This window comes from Sciurus carolinensis, chromosome 1 (genome assembly GCF_902686445.1).
Source record: "Sciurus carolinensis chromosome 1, mSciCar1.2, whole genome shotgun sequence".
In the NCBI taxonomy this organism is placed as follows: domain Eukaryota; kingdom Metazoa; phylum Chordata; class Mammalia; order Rodentia; family Sciuridae; genus Sciurus; species Sciurus carolinensis.
In genome coordinates, this window is record NC_062213.1 from 88,062,442 (window position 1) to 88,088,408 (window position 25,967).

Sequence of the window (25,967 nt, forward strand, 5' to 3'; positions counted from 1 at the left end):
TCCATCCTTCTGTCCTAGTCCTCTAACTGCCTCTTCTCCCCACCCTCCCTCTTCACAGCACCAGGATCCTTGGTAGGGACCATGTGGCATGCTGGCTTCTGCCAGATAGGCACCCTTCCCACCTCCTCTATGACCTTGATAGCCCTGCCCACAAGTTGAGTTGCATACACCATAAATGTCACAGTTGCAGCTGTCCCAGGGGGACAAGCGTAAGGTATGAGGTCATGGGGTTCAGTTGTTTGCCAGGACAGGATCTAGAGCACTCTGCATAAGCAGCATCCCCTGCACCACCTGAAAAGTACCCACAGAAGGTCCTTCATGTGAGGGAGGCAGAGCCCTAGGGAGGAGTGGGGGACAAGGCAAGGCCAGCAACCTCAGGTTGGGGTGGGGGTGGCCAAGGAAGGGCAGCTGCTGCTGCTGCTCTCGGGACACCAGCCAGCTTAGCTCAGCAGGCCAATGGGGTGATGCCACTTCTAGTCCAGTGTTTATTCAGGCAACTGGAGGGCTTTGCTGTTCCCTTGAGGGGAATAAACTATACTGTTCCTCTGGGTTCTCAGAGCCAGACCAGCCTCAAACCTTCCTCTGTGGAAATCCAGAATAATGGCTTCTTACTGAAACCAGAGGAGTTGGAGATTATAAATCATTGAGCAGGAGGCCCTTGGGGGACCAGAAGGCAGGAGGCAGGAGCTGCATTTGTGGGGCTGCCCCTTGTCTCACTTGGGATTAGTGCTGACTGTTTTAAGGTGTTCAGAAGTCAGGTGAGAACTTATTTCAAATAAAAAAGATGCCTAGGCCAAGCCATCCTGTCCACCCAGAACTACCAGCACTTTTCATTGAATCCTGTGTCCACTGCAGGGAACCAAAACATAGGGTGGACATGCCTCAGCCCCATCCTCAGGGAGACATCATCAAGGTGACTGAGGAGTCAGTACCTGCATCTATCAGGTTGCCCTGACTTAAGGCAGTTCTTTTCACTAGTTGATTTTCTTGTTTTATTGCTTCCCACCCCCTGTTGGAGGATGATCTTCACTAGGGCACCATGTTCATTGTTCTTGCTCACACTTGATCCCTCAGTGCCAGGATTGGACACATTAATGCAATAACAACACACTGGACCTAATGGACTCTGTTATCTTAGGACAACAGAACTACAGAAGGGACATCCCCAGTGCTGTTCTTGGCAGGTGCTATGGATCACAGAAATGCTTGAACCCCTGTAAGATGCCAAGATCTCAGTCCAGGGAAGACCTGCCCCTCTCACAGCCTCTCACACATTTCTGCCCCTTTTCCAGCAGCCATACTTAAGGTGGCACTTTTCATGTTTTTTTTTTTTTTTTTTTTTTTGCATGGTACTGGGAATTGAATCCAGGGACTCTTTACCACTGACTGAGGTATATCCCCAGCCCTCTGTACTTTTATTTTGAGTTGTTGAAGCTGACCTGAAATTTGTAATTCTCCTGCCTCATCTTTCAGAGTTGCTGGGATTACAGGCAGGCCTGCACCACTGCCCAGTTTTGAAAATCTGCATTTTTATAAACTCCTGTATGTTGCTGATGCTGCTGGTCTCTGCAGAGGTCAGGGCCAGGAGGCTGGGTGCTGATTCAGCTCAACAGCTTTGAGGGGCAGGAGTATACTGGGGATTCCACTGAGGGCCTCGCACATGCTAGGCAAGTACACTACCACTGAGTTATACCCCAGCCCTTCTTAAAATTTTATTTTAAGACAGTCTCATGAAGTTGCCCAGACTGGCCTTGAACTTGTGTGATCCTCCTCCCTCAGCCTCCCAAGTAACTGGGATTAAAGGAGTGCACCACCATACCCAGCAAGCTCTTCCACGTTTTAAAATGACTTTCAGCTGGAAAGGTAGCTTAGTAGTTCAGCAGTTGTCTAGCATTTGCAAGGCCCTGTGTTCAGTCCCCAGTACTGCAAAAAAAGAAAGAAAGAAAAATTATAAAATGACCTTCAGCAAATCACAGCCTTATTCGGGGCCTCAGTACTCTTCCTGTGAAAAACTACTCTTGATTTCTGGGGTCTTTTCAGTTATGACATTCTGTGAAAAATAACAACCACTTAGTATGTTCCATGTACTATGTGTGTGTTAACTCACTCAATCCTCATAAAAATGCATAGGGAAAGTGCTAGTGCTATACTATTCCCATTTTCCAGACAGGAGATTGAAGCAGAGGGAATTTAGGTAATTTGCCTGAGATCCCAGATCTAGGAATAGCAGTAATGAGATATGAACCAGTTTCCTCCAGAACCCATGCTCTTAACCATTGCACTTGACTGCCCTTGACAACCTCCATCAAGAAAATTGCACACCCAACAAGACCACTCACTCTGGGAATTCTCAAAACAAGACCTGTTTCTCATGCACTTTTGCTCTCACAGCTAATTCTGTGCAATTTACAGAGGCTGACTTGGCTTAAGCCCCATAGAACACAGTGAGCCCTTCCAGGGCTCAAAATTTGGCATGCATTGAGATGTCCTGAGAATGGCATGGCCAATAGTTCTGGAGTCTGGTTAGTTTAACAAGCACCTACTGGGCTTCTTGGGCAGCCCCTGTAAGAGCCACTGGAGCCACAGTGTCTGGGTGTCACGGTCTGCCTGGATATATACACATTGCCCTGGCTCTGAGCCACCAAGACTTCTCTCTAGGACATTAGCAACATCTTACCCATCTGCAGGGCTTAGCCTGGCAATGTCTAACTTTACACTTCCATGTCTGTCTGTTAAGAAGGATGGAAAGCAAACACATTCTATATTTTACATATTTGCTTCCTTTACCAACCTCATAAACAGGGCTCAGAGAACATCACATCAAATATTTTAGATGCTCATGGAAACCTTAGTATAGGGGCCAAAATTGGAAAGTGTTAGATCTCAATGCAGTCAGATTTCTCTAAAAATAACTCCAGGAGACAGAGCATCTCTAAGTCTGTCAACAGCTTTCCTATGATTCAGATCCTATTCCGTGTTTAACTTCTGCTGGATGTTGCCTCTGCTGTCCCCAGCCCACTCTTGCCCTCCTATGAACTCACAGTTAGCACTTATAGAATTTAGTGTGGTCTATAATCCAGGACAAGAACCCCAGAAGCATTTAGAGCCTTCCTTTCTACCATACTGCACCTCAGACACTCAGAAGTCACTCGCCAGAGCTGGTTGACTGAAATGTGTAGTTTTGTTCCTTTCTGATATGACCCAGGTCAGGAACAGGGCTAATTTGCCAAGGAGTCATTTAGGGAAACTTCTCATGGGTGAATAGACATGTCTGAAGCTAGTCTATCAATTGTCTTTGTAAATGATGCTGAAGCTAGGAAATAGTTTGCACTCCTTAGAATAGCAAACTGAGTAGATTTTGGGGGCCTGTCTTCTAAAATTGTTTAGAAAACCTTTAATTGAGCAAGTGATTCATGTGTTCAGGTGAAAAGACTTTTTTGTAATGTTCTTCTTCACTGGGTAAGGCAGACTATACAAATGGCAGGAAAAGAGCCAGGTCTCAGACAGTGGAATGCTATTAGAAAAACTATGGTGTTTTAGACAATATATCCAGCAGTTGGATATCCTGTGCCTGGCATGAGGCTGGGCACACTCTTGGGTCCCAGTCACTTACTGGCCTACTTCTCAGCCTGTCTGTTGTGTCACTGTGCTCTGAGGAGTGTCTATGTCTAGTGTGTCTCTAGGCTCCATGCTGCTGGCTGCCACCTGCTTGTCTTAAAACACTTTAACGGATTCCCATTTCAAATCGTCTCTCTTCCCAGGAAGTTTCTAAAAACATCACCAAGGAAAATGAACAAATCAAAGAGGACATGGAAGAAATTCGAACTGAGATGAATAAGCGAGGCAAAGAGAACTGCTCTGATAACATTTTAGACAGCATGCCAGACATCCGCTCAGCACTGCAGAGGGATGCAGCAGCAGCCTACGCCCACCCAGAGGTACAGCCCCAGCCTCCAAGGGCCTCTCATAACAGGGGTGGGCATCTCTCATTTGCATAGAGCTTTTCAGGGTCCTGTCTTTGGCAGTCACAGTCTCATTTCATCTGTACATAATTCCATAAGTGTGCTGGGCAGGGGTCGATCCTCTTTGCTTAACCCTGAAGTTCGGAGAAGTTCAGTGAGTAAGTGTCAAAACCAGGACTCAGATCAGGATTCTCAAGTCCCAGCCCCATTCTTTTCAAAATACCCATCCTGTCTTTGTGAGCAGCCTTTGCACTGATAGATAAGAACATACGTGTTGCCTAGCATGGGATCATTCAGGCTCATTCCTGCTGTCCTGGCATCATTAATAACATCTTTTCTTCTCGGAAATATCTCAGCTTGGAAACAATAATTATATGCCCCCCCCATTTACAAAAGACTTGGTCATTTACTACATACTTTCACCACTAACTGTGTGGTCTTTGCCACAGCTCTGGAAAGCAGGCCAGGCAGAGGTCAATACCCCTATCTTGCAGATGAGGACACAGATCCAACAATGTTCCTTATCTCCCTGGCTCAGTTGCAAAGTGATGGCAGAGTCTCAATCCTGTTTCTTCCCATCCAGTTCTGTCCCTAGCATGAAGGACTACACTTGCGGGAAATGGAACACTGTCTAATATAATTTGAATGATGCCAAAAGACCTGCTTGCTTAAAAATGCCTCTACATTTGGTGCCTGTTTCTTTTGGCTCCAGTAACTACCAAATTATGTTTATGTGCTAATGATTAAATGTAATGAACCAAGTTATCTACTAAAGTGATTGCCAAGGAACAGGCATTAATTTGGACCATAACCTAAACATGTGGAAGAGGAAACAAGTAAATTTTGGTAGCAGGACTAGAAGAGTCCTTTTAGTAAGACATGCTGTTAGCAAGGCTGGTCTGGATGAAGTATTATAAAAGGGTCCCAGAGACAGCAGCATTTCAGAGAAGCCTTGCTAACTTTAACTGGTTACTAAGAGTCAGTGGTGGATGCACACTGATGTCTGGGGGGTAAATTCTAGGTGTGTCATGGATGAATCTCCCCAGCCAAGGAAAGTTGGTCTGGATATGGGTTGAGCAAGGTCTGCATCACTTAGAGTCCCTAACCAGTTCCTCTGTGTATTGTGAACAACATTGAAAAGTGTGTTAGTTTTCCATTAATGTAACAAAACACCTGACATAATCAACTAAAAAAAGAGAAAAGGTTTAATTTGGCTCACATTTTCAGAGGTTTCAGTCCATAGTTGGTTAACTTTATTGCTTTTGGTAGAACAAATCAGTCACCTCACAGTGGCTAGGAAACAAAAGAGAAGAAGAGGAAGGGGCTGGGGTTCCATCATTTCCTCCAAGGGGCACACCTCCAATGACCTAACTTCTTTCCACATCTTAATGTTTCCATACCTCTCAAAAATACCATGGACTGTGGCCAATCCTTTAACACATGGGCCTTTGGGGGACACGTAAGATTTGAACTACAGTAGGAAGCATTACTTTGTAGAAGTTTATGAATTGAGAGGAAGGAAAGCTGAGTATGTGGGCTCAGAACTTTTGGGTAAAGAAACTCATCATAGTGGTGACAAGCAGACCTCAGTGGAGGGTTTAGGGCCTCTTAGTCACATGTATCTAGAAGCAGGACAGCAGGCAGATTAGGTCTTTGAGACAATAAGCCCTGAAAAAGAATGATGCCTGCATCTTCCCAATATGTAACTCAAAATAAAAACAATCCCAAACCATAGAATAATTATAAGGCAGGGCAATAAGTCTTGCTTTGCCCATGATGATTACTTTGGTGCTTTTTTGGAAATACTATATTCCTTCCAAAATTATTTTTATTCTCATTTTGGGGTGTCCCCAATGTGCTGACTACCAAGCATGTGTTTAGTCTGCTTGGTGGGTCACCCCTGAGTGGGCCTGAGCTTGTAACCAAAGAACCATGGGACTTTGGAACAAGAAGGGGAATTGAAGGCACCTGCTTATCACACGTGGAGCCAGTGTTCCTTATCCCAGTCTATCTGGCCTACCCAGCCACCAGCTGCCCAGTGGAGCCAGCTTTCCTGACCCTCTCTAGCTTCCAGTTTCCCGGTTTGCTAGGCTAGAAAATTTATCTGTTGTCTTGATGACACAGTTTGTGGTATGTTCAGGAACCCAGCTCTGATTTCCTGAGGGCAAACAGCAAACCAAATCAAACACACTAAATTCTTTTTCTCCTTGCTCAGCAAAGTCCTATCCCTCCCTGAATTCCCATTCAGCACACTGCTGAAGTTAGCACAATCTACCCAGACCAGACTGGTGGGGTGGTGAGGGAAAGTGGTGAAGGAGGCCCAAAGGTAGGATCTTCCTCTCCCTTTGCAACCTTGTCTCTTTAGTGAACCCCGTGCTGAAGACGGGGTGGATGGACTTAGTTGTTTATTTTCAGGGTTCTTGCAGATGATGTCAGGGTTTTCTGGAATGGTGAGTGGTAATTTGTAGGAGGCCTCTCTCCAACCTGGCCCCTGCCTGGAAGGTTGGCAGGGGACTGGGGGGCTGGAGTGGAGAGGGCAGGGTGGGAGTGGGAACATCAATGCCAGGAGTTGAAGTCATACAACAGACTCTTGGATTAACAGAGAGGAAATCAAAGCTTGGTAGGGGTAGCTGCCGCCCAGTGCAGCCTGTCGCCAGTGAATCCAAGGAAATTATATGTTCTCTGGCAAAGGCTATCCATGGTCTTGCTCCATCTCCTTGGCTGGAACAAAAAAACTGTAGTTCCCGCCCTTGCCTGGGAGCCTGGAACTAAAGACAGTTGCTACGGTTTGCCACGAAGAAATGACAGCCCCCTTTTGCAATGCAGAGGGAAACTGGGGCCCAGCAATTAGCTGCTTCTCTGTGTCTGAGTCAAGGGATGTGGCTGGGGCCTCTTGTCAGCCTCCCAGACAGCTCTTTCCACTGGGAAATGAGGGATCTCCCAAGTCTGCTGGGCAGTAGCCAGACCATGGCCCTGAGGTCATGGGGATGTAGGCGAGTTTTTGGATGGCAAACAAGTGGTCCTGTGGTCACAGCTGTGGGTAGTGTGGCTCAGTATGAGAAAGATTGCAGGCCCTGAAGCCCTGGGCCTCCTTCTTGGTCATGTGACTTGATAAGCACTGCCCTCCTTAGCCCCTTAATTGAATGACTTTCAATTAAACTGCTAAATGACTCTGAGTCTCTGTTCCCTCATCTGTAAAATGTGGATGACAATAACTACTTCGTCCCATGATGTTGTAAGGGTTAGAAACAATGTAAAGGGTCATAGCCATAATAGGTGCTTACTAAAAATATCATTGTCAACAACCAGGTGTCCACCACACTTCTGACCAAGGTCACTTCATCAGTAAGAACAGGGACTTGAGGGAGGGGCAGGTAGCTGGAGTGGGGGCTGCCCAGGGGATGGTTGGCATGTGGGCCTGCTTCTTCTGGGAAGCTCTTTGGCCCCAGCCAGGGGAGGCTGGCAGAAAGGTGTCTCTTGCATTCCAGGAGTCTGTTGCCACTGGAGGGAGAGACACATGCATGTTTGGGAACTGCCATATCTCTTGCACCATCTGGATAAACTCTTGTCACCGGAAAACAAGTACAGACTTGGGGGTGTGGTTGGGAATAAGGACTCCATGTTTCTCCAGGCAAAAATTTAAAGGTCAAAACAGACTGGTTTGCTTCCTCCTGTGCAAAGTAAAGAAATTGGCTGTGATGACTCAGTCCCTACAGTTTACATGGAGTGGTTGAGGCCCTATTTTGCCTCTGGGGCACTAGTCATCTGGGATATAGGTTTTGGTTTCTTTTGTTTTTTATCTCCACAATCCCAGAGTGCTGGGGACTCGAACCCAGGTCCCCAGCATGAGAGACAGGCATTCTACGAGATGGGCTATATGGCCCACTGGGATATAGGTTTTATTTCTGCATGGGCTCTGCTATCAAGGCAGATTTCACCATGACCTGGAATTATAAGGTCTAGAGGAGCTCACCTGTCTCCTCTTGGTAGAAAGGAGGGGGGGTTTGATGGCTTAGTAGGAACCTACCTCTTCTTTATTCCCTACTGAGGTCCTTGTGACAAAAGAGGACCACATTCCTCTCTCAGGTTTCCACATTCCTCTGATGGAGTCATGCCTCTCAGAAGCTGGACCACCTGAAGGGTGGCCCTGACTTTGAGCCCATCCAGGTCACAAGCCTTGTACCCATTGTCCTTTACTTTTAAAAGTCGGTGACTTTACTCCTGTTAAAGGAGTATGACTGGACAGCTTAGTACAGGACTCAAGACCCTGCCATACTGTGGGCACAAGAGGTCAGTCCTTGCCAGATGCAGTGGCTCACACCTGTAATCCTAGTGACTCAGGAGGCTGAAGCAGGAGGATCACAAGTTTCAGGCCTGCCTGGGCAGCTAAGCAAGACCCTGTCTCAAAATGAAAATTTTAAAAAGGCTGGGGGTGTGAATCAGGGGTAGAGCACTTGCCTAGAATGTGCAGGGCCCTAGGTTCTTGCCCTAAAACCACTAAAAAAGAAAACAAATCAAAACAATAGAGAGGTTTGTTGTCGTTTCACACAGAAGAGCTCTGGAGGCAGGCAGTCCACAGCTGGTATGGTTAGCTCCAATACATAGTGATTTCCATCCTCCCAAATCCCATTATGATCACAAGATGGCTGCTCAGCTCCAGCCATCTTGTTCACATTTTAATCCAGGGAAATGAAGAAGAAAGCAAAAGATACCTCCCAGCTTAGTCAGCACCCGCTTTTAGAGAACTCTTCCGGAAGTTCCTCCCATCAACTTCTACCTATACCCCACAAGTGAAAATGTCCATGTCCACAACATTGGGTGTCTGTTAGAACTTGAATAATCAATTAGAAATCTCTGCCACAAGGAGAAAAGTGGGGGTTGGGGGAGGAAAGATGAGTTCTGCATGAGAAGGTCTGGAAGTATTTCCCTGGAGACCTTGGATTTTAGCTGTATCTTTAGAAATAGGTAGATTTTAGTAAGTGGCTATAGGTGGAGGGACATGGACAGGGGTTGGTAATGACTTTTTAGACAGGGAGTAAAAAATTAGTCTGAGCAAAGATCCAGCAGATCAGCTGAGCTCAGGAATGAGCCAACTGACTGGAGTACCTGGAGCATGGGAATTGATGTAGTAGGCAAGAGAAGAAGTCCAGGACTTTGGACTTTGGACTATGCATTAGGAAGGGTTTGAGGCTGGGGAGTGACATGTGTTGTAGGGTACCCATTCTGATAACCTTAAAAGCAATCAGGCTTCATCCTGTGACAGTGTGCCTGCTGGTCCTCAGGTTTCATGTCCCATCTGGGCACCCTTTCCCTTACATTGGTCTCTTTGGAAGAAACTTAGAGCTAAGTCACCCAGCATCCCTAGACCATAGCTGTGTAGAACTGTGTTCTCTGGGCAAAGTAATGTTGAGCTCAGAGACATCAATTCTAGAGCCAGGATTCCTGGGTTCAAATTCAGGTTCCTCTACTTACCTGTGGTGGAATCTTGGACAATTTTAATGACCTCTCTGTGCCTCTGTTTCCTAATCTGTAAATGAGCATGACAAAAATGGGCCTACCTCACAGGGCCGATGAGAAGATTTAATTAGCTAACATTTTTAAACACACGTAAAGCACTTAAAACCGGATATGGCTCTCGGGAAGTCTTACTGTTATCTCTCTGGCTTTGTTCCCACCTAACCACTCTCTCTGACCAGTGACCTGACCTTCCCTTGTGTCCCCTCTGAGGAGCAGTATGAAGAGCGGTTTCTGCAGGAAGAAACTGTGTCTCAGCAGATCAACTCCATTGAGCTCCTGCAGACTCAACCCCTGGCCCCACCTGAGGTGGTGAAGCCTCAGCGACCCCTTCATAGGCAGGTCCATCTGAGGGGCCGGCCAGCCTCCAAGCCCACCGTCATCCGGGGCATCACCTATTATAAAGCCAAAGTCTCTGAGGAAGAAAATGACATTGAAGAGCAGCGTGAGTTGGGGCCAGCAGGGAGGGAGTTGCCATTTGGACCATGTGAGATGGACTTCCTGGGAGCCACACACACCTCCCACAGTTTGATGACTGCGGTGGCCCAATGCTGCAGGGTTACAAGTTATCCAGAATTGTGGTGCAGTCCTTTATAACTTACCGAGTGACCTTGGGCAAGTTACTTAACTTCTCTGGGCTTGCAGAAGACCACATGGTAGAACATGACTGAGCTAGAAGGGACTTCAGTGCCCTCTGGCTCAGTCTTTCCTGTTTGCAGATGAGGGAATCAAGATTTTGGGGAAAGACTCCTATAAACCATATTGTAGGCTTCTACCACCTGTTTTCCCCTCCCTCCAGGGCCTTTGAGCTTGCTCTCTGAGCCTTCAGAACCTCCCCCTTTTGATCTCATTCTTTTTTTTTTTAACAGTAAATAGATTATCCCTCTCCTCATCATTTTAATCTTGTTTCCTTAACACTTCCTTTTCCTGTATTCTTCCTTGTTTACTGCCTCCTCCTGTCCTTCTCCTGTCTTCTTTCTTTTCCTTGCTCAGAGTCCCCCAAAGACCTCCATTCTTTTCCTCTCCCCAAGTGAGCTCCTTCGCCCATCTGGTCTATGCAAAGACCTCCTGCCTGTTCTCCCTGCTTCTGCCTTTTCCTCCATCCAGTTTATTCTCAGTAGCTGGCAGTCCTTTGGCTCATTCTAAACTGTGTTGTCTTTTTATTGTTGTTGGTGTTATTATTGATTTGGAGGTGTTCTTTACATATTCTGAATACAAATTCTTTTTCATCATATGTTTTACAAATATTTGCTCCCTGCCTGACTTGCATTTTCAATTCCTCTTTCCTTTTCTTTTTCTTTCCCAGTGATGGAGATCAAACCCAGGGCATAATACCTGCAGGCAAGTGCTTGACCACTGACCCATGTCCCCATCCCTGCGTTTTTAGTTCCTTAATGATGCTTTTGAAGAGTACATGAAGTCCAATTTACTAATTATCTTTTTTGCAGTCTTTGCAGCCTCTCTAAGAAATTTTTGCCCTCCCATATACTGTTTCTGCTCAAAACCCTTCAGCCTCTTTTATTTCACTTACAGTGAAAACTGAAATTCAGGCTGGATGTGGCAGCATGTACCTATAATCCCAGCTGCTCTAAGACTAAGGCAGGAGGATTGCAAGCTAGAGACCAGTCTGGGCAACTTCACAAGACCCTGTTTCAAAAGAGAAGATAAAAAGGACTAGTGATGTCATCAGTGGTAGAACACCCTTGAGTTCAATCCCCAGCACCAAAAATACAGTAACAAACTGAAGTCCCTGCTCAACCCCCAAGCCACAGGTGACCCAGCTCCTGATCTCTCTGACCTTGCTGTCCTGTTTCTCTCCTCTTCACACCTCCTGCCTCATTCTCTCTGGCCACCTTGCTGCTCCTCCACCTCAGCAAGCATGTGCTATCCTCAGGCCCTTTGCACTACTATTATTTCCCCCCCGGAATCCTTGGCTTGGCTATCTACTCTTTCTTCAGAATTTTGCTCATTCCTTCATCGTAGTGAGCCCTGTCAACCACTCTATTCATAACTGCAGATTTCCTTTCATTCCTAGTGTTCTTGAGCCACCTTACCCTACTCCCCCTCATAGCACCTTTAAACTGTAATCTATCTGTTCAGTGTCTCTGTGGGTGAGCTCAAAAATCTTTGTCTTGCTCAGTGTTGTTGCATATGCTTCTTAAACACTTGTTAAATGAATGGACTGGATAAATAACGTCCTACTGGCCATTGGGGTTCATAGCCTATGACTCTGCCTCCACCAGGAACTCCTGAGTTCTGGGTGGAGTCTAACTGCAGTCTGTTTGGAAATACCCTCCAGGAAATACAGCATCCTTCTGTCTGTGTTCCTTAGCACCTTCTTCTAAAATCCCAGCTAGCCTCCATCTCCAAACCAGGCCACCATGTAGAGGAAAGGAGTCTGTAATTCACCAGTCAGTTCCACTTGCTTTTGGCCAGGTTGTTTCTTGCCCCAGGGACCAAATTGACCTATGTTTGTTCTGCAGAAGATGAGCTTTTCAGTGGTGACAGTGGCGTGGATTTGCTGATTGAAGATCAGCTCCTGAGACATGATGACCTGCTGGCCAGTGCCACCCGGAGACCAGCAGCTACCAGTCATGGCCCTGTTGTAACAACTGACCCGAATATCCAGACCACACCCCTGTCCTCAGCACTGCCGCAGGCCTCGACCTCAGCACCTGGCCTCACCGAGCCCACTCTCCAGGCCTCAGCTGAACAACTCTCAACAACTCTCCAGGCCACCTCAGGGTTTCCAGACCACAGTGGGGAGCTACCTCCTACTCAGGTCCCACCCACCACTGTGGCCCACACAGCCACCCAGCAGCCTCCAGTCTCAGCTTCTCTGGCATTGGCTCCAGGAGACACATTTGTGGAAGGGACACAAATAGTCCCATTGCCTCCCACTACAGTCAGGACAAATTCCCTGGGAAAAGATGTAACTACTAGGCAAGGTGCAACCCTTGCTAGCCCCACCCTGAGCCCTGAAGAAGAAGATGACATCCGGAATGTCATAGGTGAGTTTGTCCTATCTGACCTTGGTCTCCTGGACAGCTCAGGTAAAAGATTGACCATGGAAATAGGTTGAAATAAGAGTAAGAAGACAGAGAGTCAAAGATCTTCATAAAGAAAGGCAAGTTAGGTGCTGGGGATGTAGAGCTCAGTGGTAAAGCACCCTGAGGTCAATCCCTAGTACTCACAAAAACAAACAAACCAGATCCCCAGTCCTACAAAAGGCAAGTGGAATTATGCCTTGTATCAATAATTAATTTTAACAACTAGGGTTTATGACAAGACCAGGAATCTCCTTTCATATATGGATATATATATCATAATGAATAGAGCCAAGATCTCATCATTATTAGTCAGTTCTATAGACATTTATCAAATAGACTCTGTGATGGGCATTAAGGTAACTGACAATTACTGAGTAAAGTTTTCTACAGTAATTTTACTTTATTTTATTTATTTGGTACTGGAGATAAACTCAGGGATTCTCTATAGCTGAGCTATATCCCCAGTCCTTTTTATTGTTTATTTTGAAAGGGGATCTCCCTAAGTTGTCCAGGCTGGCCTTGAATTTGTGATCTTCTTTCCCTTAGCCTACCGAGTCATTGAGATTATAGTGCACAACCACACCTGGTGTCTATAATAATATTATCAGACCTCATAATGAAATAGCAAAGGATTCTTAATGTGGGAAGGTCCAAGAATCACAGCAGAGTGGGAGCAGGAGAATAATGAGTACAGTGGGCCGTAGTGCAAAATCCCATGAACCCTATCCCTGAAGAACAATGGAAACATTGTGGTATCTAATACTATGACAGCAGAATGAAGAAACATAAAAATGAAACAGGGGACACTATATTGGTCTGGCTGCTAGGAAGATTGGGGAATGTTTTTAAAGGAGGTATTATGTGAACTGGGTTTTGAAGGGTGAGTAGGAGCTTTTTATGCAAAACAGGGAAGTCTCCTAACCATTAGGTCTAAAGGAGCAAGGTATGTTGCAGAAGCATGGAAGTTTCATGGCTATAAGACAACTATGAAAACAGTGAACAGGAGAGTGGGGTAGAGGAAGGAAAATGGAAGCAGTAACACATATGCCTTCCCAAAAGAACTAAACCAACCATTTATTAAGTTACCACTGAGAATCACTAAAAACTGCTGTTGAATAATAATGTTGTCAGAATACTTGTGGAGCAGGGTGCAGAGGTGCACATCTATACTCCCAATGCCTCAAGTGGTTAAGGTAGGAAGATCGCAAGTTCAAGGCCAATCTGGGCAACTTAGTAAGACCCTGTCTCAGTTTAAGAATATATAAGAAATGGGGATTAAGCTCAGTGGCAGAGCTCTTGCCTACCATGAGTAAGGTCGTAAGGTCCTGGATTCACTCTGGGTTCAATTCCCAGTGTCATACATTCACCAAAAAAAAAAAAAAAAAAAAAAATGTTGGAAAACATACTTGCTTTGACAGAGGACACAGTTTGCCTTATACATATCTTGCATATCTTTTCCTTCTCTCCAATTTCCATTTCCTTGGAAGCCTTGTTCCCAATCCCTCTTCAGAATAAGGTGCCAGCTCCTGCCAGACCCAAGGTAGTGGAAGGAACACCCACCTGGAGACACACCCCTGGGGATAGCCTAGTCCCTGCCATTGTGTGACCCTGGCTAAATCCCTGCCTTTTGTTCAGGACCATTTCTTTCATCATTATCCTGGTTTTCTGTAGAAGTTTACCACACCATTGATATAGCAAGGAATTTTTAGTGGGTAAAAATCCCATAGTAATGGCAGAATGGGAGCAAGGACACAGCCAGTTAGAATGAACCTCAGGGCAAAACCTCATAAATGCTGGTCTGGAGAACACCGAGGAAGAAAGCAGTTCTGGTTCACAGAGATTGGGGTGGGAGCAGGAGAGAGTGTTTTTTCTTACCTTTTCCTTCCATGGTAGGAGCAGCTAACCAGAGCAGAAGGCCAATTCCCCACTGTATGGATAATCAAGTTTCTCTTGCTCTGGGTGCTGCCTAATTTCTGCAGAATGCCTTGGTGTCTAAACAGAAGCTCCCACTGCTGTACTGGCTCTAGGCAGCCTGGATTTCAAGCTCTTGGAACCACAGTTCCTTAGTCTAGTACTCTATCCCAACCCTGCCATGGAGTGAGCTCTCCTGGGCCCCCATACCTCTACTCTTTAGCTTCCTGTCACCCTTGGGTAGGAGGGCAGTTCCTGCTGATATTTAGAAATCTGCCCTCACAGCCCCTCCACAGGTAGACTGAACACTCATGGGATGGACAGGCTACAGATGGGGCCCACACACCTATATGTTCTCAGGCAATGGATTTGAGCCTGGGAGCCTCTTCCCTTGCACTAGCCAGGAGAGCCTTTCCCCACTATCTCAATAACCCACCTCCATCCTGGCTTCCAGCACCCCTTCTCCCCATCTGCTTATGCTGGGTTTTGTCACCTGTGGGCTTTTCTGCTGTAACTTCTGACTTGTACCTTACCGGGCTTCTTAAGACTCTGCCCCCTCCAGTAGCCTGAAGGGGATGCCAATGCCCAGACAGAAACCCTTGCCCCAGCAGCTGTTTAGCTGGGAGCTGGGGACTAGGCACTCATTTTCTGATGTTTGATATTCTCTTTTAACTAGAATAAGTGTCAGGCAGAGAGGATTTTAGGCTCACTTAAAGACTAACCAGCAGGGCTTCTCAGAAGAGCTGGGGTTTTTGCCTCTGTGTTTACTCAGAAAAAAAAAATCCTGGACATGGCCGGGCATGGTGATGTGCCTGTATTTCCAGTGACTTGAGAGGCTGAAGCAGAAGGATCACAAGTTTGAGGCCGACTTGGGAAACTTAGTGATATTCTATCTTAAAATTAAAAAATAAGAAGGTCTGGGTATGTATCTCAGTGGTAGGGCACTACCTACTAAACACTAGGGTACTCTAGTACCACAAAATAGAGAGATAGATAGATAGATAGATAGATAGATGATAGAGATATATGTATATATCAAATTATATATATATTATATATAATACATACACGTATATCATTTGGCTGAAACATACATAAGCCACTGACTTCTTGCTGGGGGAAAGCTGTTTGATGGCAATTTTGATTTTTGAGCTGCTTAAGAAGTGGTTTTAAACAAGGCTGCCTTTAAAAAAAGGAACATCTTATCCCAGGGTTTCCAAACCTGATTTTGTGATGTTGTAAAATGCCTGTAATTATCCTCAGAGGAATTGTAAGATTTTAGAAGAATGTCAAACATAAGGAAATTAGAAATTATTCTTGGTTGTGCAAATAAGCATTTGGTGGTTGCATGGCTCAGGGACAGACAGAAGAAAGATGCTGTCAGAGACAGAGCCAGGGCTCTGGGAAGGAGTAAGGCCATAGAAGTGGCACCCCTGCTTACAGCCTGTCTTGGAGTGGACTGCTTCAGCGGCTACAGAGGAATAGAACAGTTGAGCAGTGTGGCCACAGCTTTGCACATCCTAGACTTCATCAAGGACGATTCCTGAATTGTTTTTTAGAAGGGGTTGGTCTGGATGGGGCAGGAGTGGGGGCGGGGGAGTGGGAAGGAGCAGACAAAGAGGACAGTCATCTTAGGACAATACAGGCAAGGGCCTGTCTCGTATTGGATCTAGGAAAAATCATGATCTATAAAGAATGTCTCCCCCACAAAGCACACATCCTTAACAATTCCCAAGTGTTGGCCGGCCTCTCTGGCTGCAGCATGAAATGACCAGGCCTGCTGGCCTCAGGTCAGAGAAGCTGCTCCGTGGCAGCTGTAGAGGGGGATGCTGATGTGGACTAGGGAAGTGTTTTCCAGAGTCTCCAACTGTGGAGTCTGCCCAAACTCTTTCCTAATCAGTGTCTTTAATTCCTCAACAGGCAGGTCCCTTCTGAATCCACAAGCACACTGGAGACTCCCTAGTCCCACCCCTCAAACTTCTGGAAACTTCAGTCATTTAGAACATGGGAGCTACTGACTCTAGAAGTAAGACTAGAGCCAGCCATGGTGGTGCACGCCTATAATTCCAACAACTTGGTAGGTAGAGGCAGGAGGATTACAAGTTCCAATCCAGCCTGAGCAACTTAGTGAGATCCTGTCTCAAAATAAAAAAATGAAAAGGCTTGGGATGTAGCTCAGTGGTGGAGCACCCCGAGTTCAATTCCCAGTACCTCAAAAAAGAAAGAAAAAAGAAACTGGAGTAATTCTTTATAAACGAATATGGACCAAAGTCTAGGCCTCTGGACAAGGATAAGGGGTTCATGCGTAATGTATTCTGCACATGCCTATGGTAGGCTGGAAAGATCCAGAGGGAGTGAGACATGATCCCTTCCATAGAGGGGCTAACTGTGTGGGAAAGCCACAGGTGGCTAAAGAGGCAGAACTCATAGGATATGTGGCAAGTGTCCAATGCATGCAGTTCAGTTCTGCTGTGAGGCTCCCTCTCCAAGGGTGGCCATGAACTTACATGGTTCACAGGACAGAGGAACCCTGGGGCAGAGGTAAAGTTGGAGTCAGGGTTCGCAGGGCAAAGTGAAGGCAGCCCAGGTGTATGCACATAGACTGGGATGACAGGGAGAATGGTGGGATTCCTGGATAGGGAACCAGGGTTGGAGGATGAAGGGCATGAGAAGTTAGTTAGGACTTAATTCTAAAAGTGATAGGGAGGGATCTGAGCATGAAAACAACATGCAGATTTGATCAGTTGGAATAATGAGCACTGTGTGTTGGGTTACCAAGAAACATTCTGCCCCAGAGTTGCACCCAGACTTTTGTATGGACCAACATAGAAACTTGAGCTGGCACAGTGGTACACACCTATAATCCAAGCTACTCAGGTTGCTGAGGCAGAAGGATCTCAAATTTGAGGCCAGTTTCAGCAACTTAGTGAGACCCTGGTAATCTGAGGATCAAATTTACCCCATAATGTGTTTTTACCTTCTTTAGTTTGAATGCCTTAAGAACAGCTGCTCTTCCAGTTCTCCATTCTCCATTGCTGCAAGTGGTTTCACACTCAGCCTAATTGGTTCATTTGTGCCTGGACCCTGGAGACTTTTGAGTTTGAGATCTCTGAATAGAAGCAGATGGCAAGAAGTAAGAATGGTGATGCCGGAGGGGCTGATAATGCTAGGTAGGGACTTTGGACATCACAGGGTGGTTGGAGATGGTGAGTTATTAAGGGTTTAAGCAGATGTCCATCAGAACAGCAGCTCAGGGATTATGGGTAGAATGGGTCAGCAGAAGGCAGAGATAAGCCAGAGACAACTAATATAATTGGAGTGAGCCAGGCCAGAGTCAGTGCCAACTAAATTGCATAGGTGGAGGGGAAAGGACAAAAAGTGAAGAGGAGAGATAGAAAGGATACCACTCATTGACCACAAGGAATGTGGGTGGAGAAGAAGGGGACATCAGAGTGATCTACATTTCTGGCGTGGTGAGTGGGTAGCATACTGTGCCTTGCTAGGGTAGGACACACAGGTAGGGCAGGCTATGAACTGAATCAAATTGATTCCCTTTGTAATGCATTAAGTCTGAAGAACCAGGAGGATAACTGGGGAAAACAGAGTAGACCATTGGATATCTGATGCTCAGAAACAAGACCTGAACTGAGTCACCCATAAGAGCTGAGCTTGGCCAATAAGTGCACAGGGCTGAGAGGAGAGGAGGCAAACAGTGAAACTTGGAACTTGAAGGAATAACATCTGGAAAGTGGGCAGAGCCAGCCTAAGAACTGGAGATGGCATGGCTAGGGAAGTGGGTAGGGATCAGGAAAGAGTGGGGTATGGAAGACCAAAGGGGGACTTGGACTGGGTAGAGGGACTGGGGACAGCACACAGTTTCTGACCTAAAGAGAGGCTTGACTAGAATCAGAGGACTAGAGAGCTTCCCTGAGGGACAGTGGTAAGTGTATAGGCAGCAGTCTGATTGGGCTGAGGAACATGCAGTTATTAAGGGTGACAAGAGGAACACCCTGCAGAGAGGCTGGCCAGAGGAGCTCACAGCTGGGGGCAGGGAGGGGAGGGAGGCATCTTGTTAGCTGATGTACTTTTTTTAGGATGCTGAGATTCAGGTGGGTTTATATGCTGAAGGGAAGCGTTCCTGCATCTCAGACCCTGGTAACCTTTGAAGTAGGGCCAGCTGCTTTACAGGACTATTGATGGATAGGTGAGTTAATACACAGAAAGTGCTTGGTCAATGTTAGCCATCACTGTTACCATCATCCTTGGCAGCCCTGCTCTGGGGAAACCTAAGATGAGTCACAAGACAGCACCATCCTTTCTCTGAAATTCCTTTGAACTACCTCCCATCTTTCTGATATTAACCTTGAGGAGGCATCAACACACAGTTGTCTTCTCTCCAAGGCTGACAATCTCTTGCCAAATGTTGGAGCTTCTGCACAGCCCCAACCTCTCAGAGTATGGTGATGTGTCTGGGCCTCATGGTTCACTGACCTCCTCCCTGGATTCTGTCTTCAAATGCTCTGAAACCCCATCAGTCCTGTCATTCCTGCCTGGGCTTATGCACCCTATGTTTGCTGTTGTTCACAGCATGTGGAACTATGTCCTGTGATCCTAGGTATTAAGACTGTGAGATTGTAAACTGGGACCCTCCTCTTCCTTCAGAAATCAGGTTGCCTCCTGGAACCCCAGAAGTTGACTCCATTTGTATTAGTCTCCTATGCCTCTGAATTATAATAAGTTTAGTGACTAAAAACAACAGAAATTTGTTTTTTAACAGATCTGGAGTCCCAAGTCCAAAATTAGTTGTACAGAGCTAAAATCCTGGTGGCAAAGGGCTGTTTCCTTTCAGAGGCTCCAGGGGAGAATCCATTCCTTGTCCTTTCCAGCTTCTGATGGCTGCCAGCCATCCTTGGCTTGTGGCACAAAATTCCAATCTTTGCTTCCAGTTTTCACATTGACCTCTCCCTTTTTGTTATCAAATCTCCCTGTGACTCTGTTATAAGGATCCTTGTGATTGTGTTTAGGAAACACCTAGATATCCAAAGCTAATCTCTTCAAGATTCATAATTTAGTCACATCTATAAAGTCCCTTTTGCCATTTAAGGTCACATTCACAGGTTCTAGGGATTACAGCCTGGATATCTTTGGGGGACATCACTCAGCCTACCATAGCATTATCAGGGCAGATTCTCTAGGCACTCTGGTGAAGTAGGCAGGGCACATATTATACCTGTTTTACTGCTGAGAAAGTCAAAACTCTGTAATGTTATGGAGGCAACACCAACTATGGAGTCAGTGGCAGGGCTAAGACAAAAGTCAGGCCATTGACTCCAAGCCTGGGCACTTTGATAGTTCCATATGAGCCCCTACCATTGAGAATCTTGGTGCTAGCCAGCTGTCATTGTCACACCTATAATCCCAGTGATCAGGAGGATAACAAGTTTGGGGTCAGCCTGGGCAACTTAGAGAAACTCTGTCTCGAAATAAAAAATAACAAGGGCTGGAGATGTAACTCAGTAAAACATTTCTGGGTTCAATCCCAAGGAACCCCTCTCCCCGCTGCCGAGAGAGAGAGAGAGAGAGAGAGAGAGAGAGAGAGAGAGAGAGAGAGAGAGGGAGAGAGACTTCATACTGTGACAGGATCCTGTAGTGATTTGAGGGTCTGCCCAGGATAGTTCAGGACATTAAAAAAAAAAAAAAAAAAAAAAAAAAAAAAAAAAAAAAGTCCAGACTTTTGGAGCCCATTTATATTCTCTTTGTCTGGACAGAGAGGTGGCATGGCTTTGGCAGCCCCAACAGAAATACCTCACCTCACATAGCCATTTGTGGGGCTTTGGGGCATGGCTGGCAGGCACCTTAGAGAGCAAATCAGTGTCTTTACTGAACTTTGCCAGGGAAGGGCATATGAAATTGCTCTCCCTGTCTATGGCATGTGAGGGCTTACCTCAATGCAGGGAGCATGGCTTTTCCACTGGAAGCCAGGGCCTCACTTAGTGCCAGAGAATGAGGTATTTTCCATCAGGCTTCACTGGCAGGGCTCAGCTAGAGACTTCTGTTTTATTGTCTTGAACAGATGATCTCAGTTGTGGGGGGATGAAGCACTGGCGGGTAAGTTCTGTTGTTCGTCATACAGTCTGAATCTCTCCTCTCTCTGTCAGAGTAGGACTCAATAAACCCCCACTAAGCTGCTAAACTCTGCCAAGTGCACCCAACTGTGGGGCCTGCCTGGAAAACAATGTTTATTTCATTTCTAACCCCTGGCTGCCCTAGACCCCGGGCCAAGGGCACAGCTGCCTGCCCCCATCCTGCCAGCTGTATGCCTTGGGCTCCTTTCTCAGATCACTTCTGGGAAACAGAATGGATGAACAGATTGGAAAAATTTGGAAATGGGGTGACTTGGAATCTAGAGAATCCTGAACTCAAACTGTAGGCCTGTGGTACTTTTATCCCAGGTGAGTGTCAAGAACTGATTATTTGTTGAGTGCAGTGAGCACACCTATAATCCCGGTGACTTCAGAGTCTGAGGCAGGAGGATTGTAAGTTGGAGGCCAGTCTAGACAACTTAGTAAGACTCTGTCTTAAAATAAAAAATAGAAAGGTCTGGGAATGTGGTTTAGTGGTGCAGCATTTGTCTAGCATGTAGGAAGCCCTAGGTTTAATCCCCAACACTGCCAAATAAATAAATTAGTAAAAGAACCAATTATTCCTATCACTGCTGTTCTTCTGGTCTGCCAATATTGATGGTTCATACTCTTGCTGGTTCCCACTGTCAGGAGGGGCTAAGGAAGCTGTGAGCATTAATCGGGTTCTCCTGTTGCCCCTCTTGCTAACTCCTCCATTGCTCACTTGTATGGGGATGGAAAGATCAATAATATGCCCTTAGTCTCATGTGAGACTTCAGTTTCATTCAAAGACATGTTAAATACCAGTATTACATATTAAGCATTTCAGTCTTTCAACTTGGTCTGGAACCCAGTATAGTTTTAGTGACATTTTAGTTTCTCCTGAGTACTAAGCCACTCCAAAAAGTTATTCAGAAGGGTATTGCTGAATTCCTGTTTCATTGAGGCAGACTTGAACTCTGTGTGTGTGTGTGTGTGTGTGTGTGTGTGTGTGAGAGAGAGAGAGAGAGAGAGAGAGAGAGAGAGAGAGAGAGAAGAGAAGAGAGAGAGAAGAGAGATGCTGGGGATTGAACCCAGGGCCTCATGCATGCTAGGGAAGCCCTTACCATTAAGCTCCATCCCCATCCCTCAGATCTGAACTTTGAAGGAAGTTCCTACATCCAGAGTAAGCACTTTATGTGGGGACTTGGTGCCCTTCCCCTCCAATTCCCAAGTAAGGGGCCCTGGTACCCTGCTGCCAGTAGTGACAGACCATCAATTAGGGATAATGCTCTAGGACCTGGTGGGTGAACCTCAGGGATGTGAATACCCACTGCTTAGTCAGGACTGGTCCAAGGCAGTTCAGCAACTTGAAGAGCTTAGTGTTCCTGGTTCCAGTGTTCCTGGTTACGCCCAGCAGAGTCCTCTCCTCTTCTCACATTTCTCATGCTACTGTGGTGCACTCACCCAAGTATCAGCCCATCTGCTGGTGTCTGCGAAGTGCTAGATGCTGTGTGTTCTGGATACCAAGAATACAAAGAGGAAAGACCATAGCCCCTGCTCCATTGGTGCTTACATTCTCATTGGAGTAGGTATTGTGGGAGGAGAGAGATACACAGACATGTGGAGATCAAGATGACACATCCTGTCAGAAAGGTGCATTCATGCTGGGTATGGTGGTGTATTCCTGTAATCCCAGTGACTCAGGAAGCTGAGGTCAAAATAAAAAATAAAAAGGGCTGGAGATGTAGGTCAGTGGTAGAGCACCCCTGGGTTCAATCCCCTGTACCACAGAGAAAGATACATTCATGGTGCAATGGGAGCAGAATGGAACAGAAGGATAGAATGACTTTCCAGAGGAGGGTGTAGAGCCAGAAAAGGATTTTGGATCTTAGGTCCTTGAGGACCAAAAGTGAGAGAATAATAGGAGCAAAGAATTGATGGCATGATAGTGGCTCAGAATGGGGGCAGTGGATAGCTTTGTAGGAGAGTGTAGAATAAATAAGGGGAATAGCAGCAGATGATGCCAGAAAGATGTCTAGGGTCAGGTTATACAGGACTGTTAAAGGCTGCCAAGGAATTCAGATCTAGGTGGAGGAGCCAGCAAAGACTTAAGGGGGGCTATTATTAGATGGTCCCAACACCTCCATCATCCACCTCTTCTCCACCAGGAAGGTGCAAAGACACCCTGTCCACAATCACAGGGCCAACCACTCAGAACACATATGGACGGAATGAAGGAGCTTGGATGAAGGACCCCTTAGCCAAAGACGAGCGAATTTATGTAACCAACTATTACTACGGCAATACCCTGGTAGAATTCCGGAACTTGGAAAACTTCAAACAAGGTATATGTTATGGGTCCAACTCAGGTACCTCTTCCCTGCCCCACTGTCCTCTATTTTAATCACAGTCAGGCCTCTTTGAGTGAGAAGAGTGACGTCTTCTGATGGTGAAAGGGCCTGTCCTGGGAGGGTGGTCTTCCTTCCACAGTCTAACACGCTATGCTCTTTCTCTCTCTCAACTCAGCCTCTCCTTCCTAGCTTCTGGGACACAGGATGACCTTGAGTATAGTACAGAAAACAATAGTGAAATATTCTCCCTTTCCCATTGTCCTTGAGAGTTTACAAATCACACTCAGATATGTTAGCACCCTGGACTCTTGATATACCCAGCGAGGCAAGTGGAATTTGCTCTTTCCATATGACAGATGAGGATGCTGATGTACAGAATATTTAAGCAATTTGCTGTACAGTACTAGAAAGGGGCAGAGCCAAGACACAGATCCAGTTCTGCAGACCCCTAGTTGGTAACTTGTCCCATCACAGAGATTGCCCTGTCCCTCTATAACACTGCCTTGAAGCCTCCACCTTCTTGCCACCCACAGGTCGCTGGAGCAATTCCTACAAGCTCCCATACAGCTGGATCGGCACAGGCCACGTGGTGTACAATGGCGCCTTCTACTACAACCGGGCCTTCACTCGCAACATCATCAAGTACGACCTGAAACAGCGCTATGTAGCTGCCTGGGCCATGCTCCATGATGTTGCCTATGAGGAGGCCACCCCCTGGCGGTGGCAGGGCCATTCAGACGTGGACTTTGCTGTGGATGAGAATGGCCTATGGCTCATCTACCCAGCCCTGGATGATGAGGGTTTCAGCCAGGAGGTCATTGTCCTGAGCAAGCTCAATGCCATGGACCTGAGCACACAAAAAGAGACCACGTGGCGCACAGGGCTCCGGAGAAATTTCTATGGCAACTGCTTTGTCATCTGTGGGGTGCTGTATGCTGTGGACAGCTATAACCAGCGGAATGCCAATATCTCCTATGCCTTTGACACCCACACCAACACACAGATTGTCCCCAGGCTGCTGTTTGAGAATGAGTACTCCTATACTACCCAGATAGACTACAACCCCAAGGATCGCCTCCTCTATGCCTGGGACAATGGCCACCAGGTCACCTACCATGTCATCTTTGCCTACTGACACCCTCGTCCCTGCAAAAAGAAGCACAGAGGGGCCATTTGCACCTTGTGTGTGTGTGTGTGTGTGTGTGTGTGTGTGTGATTGTGTGTATGAGCTTGTAGATGGGTGTTGTTTAAAAATATATATTATTTTGTATAATATTACAAATGTAAAATGACAATTTGGGTCTATTTTTTTTATATGGATTGTAGATCGATCCATACATGTATGTGCTGGTCTCATCTTCTACAGTTTATATTTTTGTGCAAATGAACTTCTCCTTTTGACCAGTAACCACCTTCCTTCATGCCCTCCATCCCTCCAGCTCTCAGAACCCCAAAATCAAAAGGTTTCTTAGTTTGGGTCTTGTGAACAGACAGATTACCAGGAGTGGGAATGAAGGAGGCAAGAAAGAAGTGCTCAGTGGTGGGAAAAAAGTTTTATGTATTGGAGAAGTTTTAAAAACCCAGAAAAATGCTTTTTTTTTTTTTTTGGAATAAAGAAGAATTTTAAAATCCTCCTCCAGTGCGTTTTTGTTTAGGAGGAATGTGTCTGGTCAGGTATTGGATCCCTCTCCCAGGAGGTGCTATCTGGTGTAATTCACAAATGTTCTCTTGCTGAATGGTCTGTGTCCAAGTTCAGGTCCAAGGGACTCTCTCTCCCCTCCTGAGGGTTTTTTTTTTCTCATGGGTGGATTTGGAATGAACTGACCCTTGTGTTCTCTTCAATTTTTCAACACTGATTCCTTCATTTCTCTTCTAGTCACACCAACTTTTTTGCTCTTGCTGTTCTGCCTTTTTTTTCCCTGATCATTTTACCCAAGATGTAGGAACCTATTTATTCCTTAGTCCTTTTGCACATTGCCTGGTGTTAGGGCACTGTCGAAAATGTAAAGCTGAGTGTGATGTCCCTGCCATACCTTAAGAAGCTTTCAGTCTATCAGTCTCTCTCTGTCTCCATAATCCTGCCCTCTGCCTCATACCAAACATTCTATTAACCAGAATTTTCCTTTTCACCTTCCCACCCAGGAAAGGGACCCAGTTTTGAAACAAGGTCCCTGAGCAGAAGGGAAGAATCACAGCCCCTTCCAGTGCAAGACTAAGTAACTCTGTGTAGCACTGGAAGTGGACTTTTTCTTCCCCAGTACATGCAGCAGGAGAAAAACACCTGAAGATGCTTTAACAAGCATGGTCTGAGGGGTGTGGGGAGGAAGACAGAGCCTGGGGATGAGGCGGGGAGATAAGCACATCACTGCTGCTGCCCTAACTTTAGGGAGCAGCTGCCATCTACTTATCCTTCACAGACCTCAGACCCTCTCCCCTCCACCTGCCTGTCAATCACTGTGCTGCTCATGTCTTGCCAAAGGGTAGATGGCTTCCCATCTAACCCTTCTATTCCCACCCCATCAGCTTTCTGTACTTAAACATTTTCAAATAATAAATATGCAAATGACTATACTTTGTCTTGAGGCTGTTTGGGTCAAATTTGCCTGTGCAAATGCAAGCAGTGTTCTGGTTTGGTGGCAAAAAAAAGGGTTAGAGGGAGGGGAATGATAGTTTCATGGTTCAGGAAGGATTTGGTGGGTACTGGGGTAGTGGAGCAGCCCATGTCCAGAAGCCTTACCCTCCTGAAACCCTGGTCTTTCTGTTGGGATCTGGGTTGGAAACTATAGCAAAGACCCAAGCCCCAGGCTTGCAGGGCTACTCAGGGGAGTGGATGAGGCTCCCTGGAGAGTTGCTGTTGTGGAAAGAAAATTACATCCAATGGAGATGTTATCTACACCTACCTACTTAGCATATATCTAGGATGATATATTTCTACTTGCCAAACTCCCAGATCTGAACTTGTCCTACTATCCACCCCTCCTGGGAACCTCATTGCCTGGTTGCCCAGAGACCACCCAGCAAATTCTACCCTTTACCAACTATGTCTGACCTCCAGTTTAGGTGGTTCATACAATG

The 25,967-nt window shown here is 46.2% G+C and overlaps 1 protein-coding gene across 2 annotated transcripts in view; it reads left to right on the top strand.

Moving 5' to 3' along the window:
• Olfml2b (olfactomedin like 2B) overlaps window positions 1-25,440 on the top strand; it is a 43,873-nt gene extending 18,433 nt beyond the window's left edge. Inside the window, exons 4-8 of one of the 2 annotated variants that reach the window (XM_047522709.1) lie at window positions 3,762-3,938; window positions 9,690-9,921; window positions 11,960-12,487; window positions 22,710-22,886; window positions 23,426-25,440. In XM_047522709.1, coding sequence (XP_047378665.1) covers window positions 3,762-3,938; window positions 9,690-9,921; window positions 11,960-12,487; window positions 22,710-22,886; window positions 23,426-24,027 — 1,716 coding nt within the window. In that variant the 3' untranslated portion in view covers window positions 24,028-25,440. The remainder of the gene's footprint in view (window positions 1-3,761; window positions 3,939-9,689; window positions 9,922-11,959; window positions 12,488-22,709; window positions 22,887-23,425) is intronic. The other variant, XM_047522715.1, reaches the window with a different exon arrangement.
• The last annotated feature ends 527 nt before the right edge of the window (window positions 25,441-25,967 follow it).